Source organism: Cajanus cajan, chromosome 1 (genome assembly GCF_000230855.2).
Source record: "Cajanus cajan strain Asha chromosome 1, NIPB_CcT2T_4, whole genome shotgun sequence".
Taxonomy (NCBI): domain Eukaryota; kingdom Viridiplantae; phylum Streptophyta; class Magnoliopsida; order Fabales; family Fabaceae; genus Cajanus; species Cajanus cajan.
In genome coordinates, this window is record NC_138517.1 from 41,342,504 (window position 1) to 41,350,378 (window position 7,875).

General features: G+C 33.2%; 1 protein-coding gene across 20 annotated transcripts; it reads right to left on the reverse strand.

Moving 5' to 3' along the window:
• Window positions 1-3,994: 3,994 nt before the first annotated feature.
• LOC145949705 (kinesin-like protein KIN-4C) lies at window positions 3,995-7,628 on the reverse strand. 20 transcript variants are annotated; one of them, XM_083060521.1, is made up of 11 exons: window positions 7,154-7,622; window positions 7,003-7,077; window positions 6,811-6,896; window positions 6,190-6,273; window positions 6,035-6,073; window positions 5,617-5,706; window positions 5,278-5,314; window positions 5,104-5,195; window positions 4,825-4,977; window positions 4,640-4,732; window positions 3,995-4,529 (listed from the first exon to the last, which is right to left on the reverse strand). In XM_083060521.1, the coding sequence occupies exons 7-10, from the start codon at window positions 5,282-5,284 to the stop codon at window positions 4,640-4,642; spliced, it is 345 nt and encodes a 114-aa protein (XP_082916647.1). In that variant the 5' UTR covers window positions 5,285-5,314; window positions 5,617-5,706; window positions 6,035-6,073; window positions 6,190-6,273; window positions 6,811-6,896; window positions 7,003-7,077; window positions 7,154-7,622; the 3' UTR covers window positions 3,995-4,529. The 20 variants fall into 20 exon arrangements, 16 of the variants coding, with proteins under 16 accessions (XP_082916647.1, XP_082916653.1, XP_082916657.1 ...); XM_083060545.1 differs by having other exon boundaries at window positions 4,045-4,529; window positions 4,697-4,732; window positions 7,154-7,621; XM_083060527.1 differs by having other exon boundaries at window positions 3,995-4,732; window positions 7,235-7,622.
• Window positions 7,629-7,875: the final 247 nt, after the last annotated feature.

Consider the following 7,875-nt stretch of genomic DNA (forward strand, 5'->3'; position numbering starts at 1 on the left):
TTCTCAGATACCTGCAGGTGCAGATATTTTTGCCATCCCTATTTATATAGAGAATACATATATTTTAGGCTGAATAAAAATTCCATGACTAGTACTTTAAATGTGTAATTAGTAAGCATTATACAACCAAATATCTCATAGGAACTTCAACATCAGCTCAATAATTCAAAATAACATAGGATCCAGACTCCTAATCACATAACAAATCAAAATCTATAGTCTGGACATACTATATGGAACATAAATTTAGTGCAAATTAAAAAGAACTCTATTGTCATAATAACACAACATGATTTCTGTCATCAATAAGACAAGGAGGAAGTAAACCACAAGCAGCTCTAATATGTTCACAATCTAAAAGAAAAAGAAGAAAGAAAATTAAACTGCCCCTGCCCTACAGGAATTTCAAACATACAACTAACTTTCTACTCATAGGCTCAAATAATGAAAATGAATATGGAAGAGGCAGAGGACTTCACCATAAATGATAATCTTGGTGGAGAATGTTTAGAAATTTAAAGGAAAATAGGCATTCATTCTACAATGTCTTTGGAAGAGTTTGGAGGGAAAAAACAAGCAAAATAAATTTAGTTGTTTGTGTTGGAGTGTATTTATATCGAAGAGAATGAGTAAAACCTTCTTGCTGACTTGCGATAAGGAGCACAGACATGAAACTAATTGCAACTAGGGGTGATAATTTTTTCACTCCATGTTCATATTAATTCATGCCTTTCTTGTTAGCAAAAACTATTAATCACATATAATATTATCCTCATAATTATTGTTGATGCATAATAATTTTATCTCAATTCTTTATGTATATTAATTTGTTAAACAGCTATGAATCTTCGATCGAAGTCGAACAGAATTATCCTGAAAACTTCAAAGCCTATTGTGACTGATTGTAAATAATTTTGCTGAACATGATTAATCAATCAATCAACGATTCAAATAGTCTAAGACAACTGATACTACACTCCCCAAAATGAAGAGACTATTTTGAGATCTCAGCAAAATTAATGATATAAAATTAAGTAGCATTTCACATATTCCATTTCTCAATTATGTCCAAAAATAAAGAAAACAGAAATGAAGAAAATCATAAAAGAGTAATGCATGGATTTCTAAGAAGATAAGGAGCACAGTCATGAAACTAGGGGTAGGCAAAATTAACTTAACTTAACTAAAACTATTAATAACTGAATTATTTTAAACTAAAAAACTAAAACTATTTAAAATAAAAATGAACTAAACTATTTTTTAATTCAGTTTTAAAAAACTGAACTTATTTAAGTTACAGCTTAGTTAACTAAAATTAACTACATGTTAAAAAATAAAACCACGCACGGCACGAGCACGACACCGGTTGCGATTCTTGCGAATTGCAATTAAACTACGCACACACGCTACCCTTTTCTATGCGAAATCGGAATCCCTAATTCACTAGCCACCGCCCACCGGTAAATGCAAAAATGCAATCTTCCCTTTTCTACTCATTCGTAAGTATTCCAATGGGTCATGCAGTTTCGTTTTTATTTTCCTTCACTCACCTTCTCTATGTGTGAAAAGCTTCTTATCTTCATTTGGACTTGAGATTGTGCATTGGTTTCAAGGGTTTGAGGTTCTACGAATGATTTTCTGAGTTGGGGGTATGATTGACGTACATATATTTTCACGTAAAATGAATAATTAAGAATTAATTATACTTACGATAATTTGTATTGATGAAATATTATCTTAACATTAAAAAAAATAGTTATATTATTTTAAAGGGTGGGAAACTAGTTGCAAGAGTTGCATTTCTGGATTTGGGTTCTGGTTGTCTCCGTGTCTGCTACATTGAGGATTAATTCCTTAAAATATATTTTTTTTATTCTTTTGTTGATTCCCAATAATTATCTCTATTTATAGTCAATGACACTTAAATGTTCTTTTCATTAAAAACAGATTACTCTTTTTTGTTGAAGGACTTTGTTGGATAAATTGGTTATGTTTTGTATCTTTGCAGTGAATGGGTTCTGGGCAATCGAGAGGATTTGGTTAAGGATATTATTGCTGAATTACAACCAAAGAGTGCTGAGGTAATATTATATAATTTCAATTTTGTTATTTGGTTTGTGCACTAAAATTTTGTTGAGGTGGTTGATATTCATTGTTCCTCATCAATGCTAGTTGAACAAAATTTCGTCAACATAAGTAAGCACTCTTATTTAAGTCTACCCGAGGCTCACGTCTATTCTTGATTGTTTTTCCCTCTTGTGTCTGCCACGCTCTGGATTTTGGAAACAGTATTAGTGATTTAGTTCAACATTTTAGGATGGATTTGTATAGTTATTTTATGACACTGACATGCTTCCAAGGTTATATCCTTCAAAATTTCAGTGTATTAACTGTTAAAAACCACATTCATGTTCTGTTTTGTTCAACGATTAAATAGTTTTTCGAATCTGTTTTGTGTCTCTGATGGTAATATCCAATGGTGTTAATTGTTAGAAACAATTGTCTATTAAATAATGAATTGTTCTTGAGTTTTCACCCTCGTATGCATTATATTAAGTAGGACCTTACGATCTACGATACAATCTCACATATTTGTTTCACTCACTCTTCCTATTATAATCTCAATGTTGACTACCTTGTATTTGTCATAGATGGTGAGAAAATTAATGGAATGATCTATTGATTTTGCATATTGAGGAAGCCTTAAATAATTTGGAGAACACCAGGCCAATAAGATTTTATATTCCATAAGTACAATAACCACTACTAGAAAAATTAAAATTAGAGAGGGAAAAAATCCGTCACTAAACTTCAAAAAATCCGTCACAAATCAGTTAGTGACGGAATTTGTGACGGAAATGATTCCGTCACAAAATTTGGCGTCACAAAATATTTAGTGACGGATTATTTTCTCTGTCACAATTAGTGACGGAATTAAGGCGTCACAAACAATATAATTTCCGTCACTAATTTGTAACAATAAATGTTTAGAAATTAATAAAAATCCGTCGCAATTTGTGAGGGATTAAATCCCTCGCAATTTGTGAGGGATTAAATCCGTCACAAACTGTGATGACTCTAATTAAGTAGAATCCGTCACAATTTGCGAGGGATTAAATCCCTCGCAATTTGTGAGGGATTAAATCCGTCACAAACTGTGATGACTTTAATTAAGTAGAATCCGTCACAATTTGCGAGGGATTAAATCCCTCACAATTTGTGAGGGATTAAATCCGTCACAAACTGTGATGACTTTAATTAAGTAGAATCCGTCACAATTTGCGAGGGATTAAATCCCTCTCAATTTGTGAGGGATTTTATCCGTCACAAACTGTGATGAATCCCTCACTAACTGTTGATGACAAAATCTGAGGAAACCATTATTTTTAAGAGTCTGGTAATCGATTACCTATACATGTAATCGATTACCAGACAAAATGTGTGTGTAATAATTACTTTTCACATACATTGATACTCAAATGATATCAAGATTTTACTTTTCACACACAAATTAACAATCAAATATATATAGAAAAGAAAATCAAAATAAGTTTCTCCATAAACTAAAAATTAACTTATTTACAAGTTAAAAATAAAGTGAAATAACTAATCCTACACTACAGAAAGAAATTAATGAAGGAAACTGGAGTAGGAAGATCATTATATTGCTCAGTCCAACAAGTGAAATAAATTTATACGTTTAAATAGATCATGCCACACATTAGGAGAGTTCAAAATACTATAGCTTATGCCTGAAAAATCCAAATGATACCACAAGTTATAATGCCATCCCCCCCTAAAAAAAATAAAATACATTAATCACATGATCACATAATGTACTAATAAAAAAATATGCATCACCAAATCTATCATCATAAAAACTAAATTGGAATAAGTATCACCAAATGTATCATCATAAAAACCAAATATTTAATTTTTTAATATAGATCAGTTTAACCAATTTAATAAGTGATTACTAAATCATTAAATGGTATGGTTAAAACTAAGTAAACTGCATATCTTATCTTAATATATACAAAAGGCTTGGAACCTGAAAACCAATAGTAAAAGATAACTAGATTGCGCAAATCTAACATACATACATATATAGATTGAAAAGATCTAATAGCCTCCATTGGTTGACGAGGCAATCTAGTATCATTCTTCTCCTACATTGCCAGTTGTATGGTTCTATGGCGATGAAGTGCAATAATATAAGTTGAAAGAGAAGGACCAGAAACAGGATGTTGTGGAGACAACTGACCAAGAAAGATGGAAAAATGAATTAAATAATTATCAAAGTGAAAGACATTGTACCCTGTCTGGTAGGTTTGTAGGCATTGGAACTACAGTAACATATTTTTGGGGGCATGATTTATGAGCATTTGCAGTTGCATTTAGAGGATGAGGTTTCTGCCCCATCATTTTGCCCCCGACCATGAAACTTGGCAAATCGATTGATGACGGAAAATCTTTCTAAATCCTGACATTCCACTCTCAAGTCCAAAATTGAGGCTCTACTATCCAATCTGCATTATCAACAACAAAATTGGTAAAAAGTAAGTAAAAGGAGAGAACAACGAAATTGCAGCCATCATGTTAAGATAAAGAAAAGCAACAGACACGAAAATAAAATAACCTAAACTAAATCTAAAGAGATTATAGCAGTAGGCAACGGAAAAGAGAGAACACAGACCAATGCTTCCACATAAGATTTAACCAGGTCATAATCCTAGAAACAAGTTTAGACCGTGAGTCAGTGATGGATTGCTTCATCAGAAAATTATAATTATACATTAACAAAATGATTTGATGAGTTCAAACCTGATTTGAATTTGATTCAATTTCATCCCAAGATTTACCATTTCGAATTGATTCAATTTTCATGATCAGTTGGTCCTTTTCACCTCTGTAAAATAGAAGCTCAGACTGCAATTGCTCAATCTGACTTCGCATTCCCACTGGGTCACGATTGATCTGTAAGAAAAATTAAAATCATCAAATATAATAAACATGAAAATTGTCACTCACATTTTAAGAAAAAGGGACAAAATGAAACAAAACAAAACATAAACATCAAGAACACTAAAATCTAGCGCTTACAACTGTCTTGTTCTGAATATTGCGAGCTCGGTTAGCATACTTTAGAATGTTCAATGTCTCTTCAGCATTGGTGTCAGCTGGACTAACACAGGCTGCAGTGTTCCAAACAGATTAGATGATACATGAGATATTAAAAGTGTAAAATTTTCAAAATCCATCAAACAAGTATTGTACCTATCATAACAGTTTTGTTGTTTCCTCCAAGAGAATCCTACATATTCATTAACCAATTCCATGTCAAGATAATATAATATGAATCCATGATTTAGATATTTCAAAAATAAACACTAACAACTAAAAATTTAGTATCTCATTTCTAGATTGAAGTTGCAATATATAAATCCCACACACAACACTCAGTTCAGCTACAAAAATAACAGGCACGCCTCCTTTCCTAACAATACATGACCTTTTAAATAATGAGCCAAAGAAGCCATAAACTATGGAGTGAGATATAGAAAAATTCATACATATTATATGCAAAAAAGAATATAGAAGCTAGTAAGTCATTACATGGTCACGAAATATCTGCTCAAATGGATTAAAGCCACTATTGCCTCCAAAACCAGAGCTTTGTTGGTTTACAAACCCATCATGGCCAATCTACATATCCATGTTAAACTAAATCAAATAAAGAGATTGACAATAAATACAATAAAATAACAACTAAAGCAAAAAAGTAAAAATGCCATTGTTCTCCAACCTCTCCCCTCTACTTTTTCACTCAAATATATATATATATATCCTCTAATATCCATAAAACAGATATTTTTTGCTCAAGTCCTACTATTATTTCCATGTTATGCTCTTATGATCTACAATTTAGGTCTCTTGTGCATATAATCAGTTACCTATTTTATAAACATAGTTAATAGTAACAATACAAGGTTCAGTAAAGGAGCCAAAAAAAAAAACTAGAACGACATGAGACCTAGTCATACTGTTGGCGTTTTTCCTCATCCTTCAAAACCTACAGTGCAATTATTCAAAGGGGGGAAAGTCAAGAAACCAGAAGCCAGTTCACTCATCACATAACAGTTTCAATTAGAGTTCTAGGCAGTAAAAAGAACAACAACAACAGTACACCTCATATGCAATTGAAACTTCTTAAAACTTCTTTTCAGCCTCAGGATCATCTTTGTTTGTGTAAGGATGGAGCTTCTTTGCAAGCTGCAGAACATAGAGAAAAAAAAATTGAGATGGTAGAAATGGCAAAGGGAAAGAATTATTTTAGACAAACAATTCATGATTATCAAGAGTCTTTGAAGAATTTGTGTCCAGAAAGAATGAAGGATAAGTAAAGGGAACTGTAAGAAATATGTTAGCAAGCCTAGAACTTGTGCAGACATTAAAATATTATAAGCGAATAATACATTTTGATTCTGGTAAAAGAAAATCATAAAGAAGTAGCAAGTAAAAAATTAAACAGCAAAAGGTGAAAGACATATTTCTGTAATATATAATGTAAATAAGTGATTGCATATGTAAGATCAACATGATTTAAAACAAACTCTTCCTAGTCCAATTCAAACAATTATTTTTAATATTGCTACTTGGGAAATGACTGCAGTATCCACATACTATAAAGAAAATGACAGTTTTGTAAGCATGTGGGAAAGACATGAAATTAAAAAAGAATGTTATAATCTGATCCCTTTAAAGATACAAGAAATCATAAATTTTTACCAGGAAATAAGTCATGTTTACCAAAAAAAATTTTTTAAAAATCTGGCCAGTTTCTCCACATGCATCGACAAATTCTTCTCTGGAAATCCACAATGAGGTTGGTCTCCCTGTAAGAGTCATATGGAAACCAGTAAGCATGCATTATTTAGAGCAAGCAAATAAGACACCTTGAGATTCTAAAGAAAATCAACAACCCTAGACACTCATGCACACCTTCATATACTGCAAGTCAAGCTCTTCCACGCCTACATGTGCATCGATTTCAAAAAGCTCATAAAATTTACCCATCTGCACCAACAATGAGGAAAAATATTAACTTGGATCCATTGAGGAGAACCCTCAGGTCAGCGGCGACGGAGGGAACCTTGTTCTTGCCAACCAACTTGGAGGCATGTCCGTCGCCGGAATCCATCAAATTGAAAGGCATCACGTCGACCTTGAGCACCTTGCACGAGAACGCGGCGGCGACGTCAGCGAAGGCGAAGAGCATGACAGAGTGGTGGTCGAGAATGGCGGAGACAGCGAGCAGCGTGGAACGATTGGTAGTGTGGAGCGCAGGGAGTTCGTGCTCGATGACGTCTGCGTCGTCGAATTAGAATGCGTGAGGTTTTCAATTTAGGGTTTGGGAAATGAGGAGGGGAGTGCGGGAGGGGACATTGGAGAGGAGGAGGTCGTTGAGGAGGACGAGGAGGAAGGCGCGGGATTCGTGTAGGGTTAGGAAATCGGGACGGTGACGCGGTGGTTGAAGGAAGACGAAGACGTGGTGACGGCAAAGATGGAGGAGGAAGAGAGCGAAGAGTTCTTGGCCCCGAGTATGCTTTAACCTAACGCGTTCGCGGGAGGGGCTCATTTCTACATCGGTCATAAGTAAAACCGATGTAGAATTGGTCAATGAAAAATAAGTTAAAAAAAAGGGGGAAATGAAAAATAATTAAAAACAAAAAGGTGGGAATCATAATTTTTAATGAATAAATTAAATTAAGTTATAAAAATAAATTTGTGTATTACAAAACTAAGTTATAAAAATAAAAATAAATTAATTCTTTATGAGTATTATTTTTAATTTTAGTTTCTGCTCAGTTTATT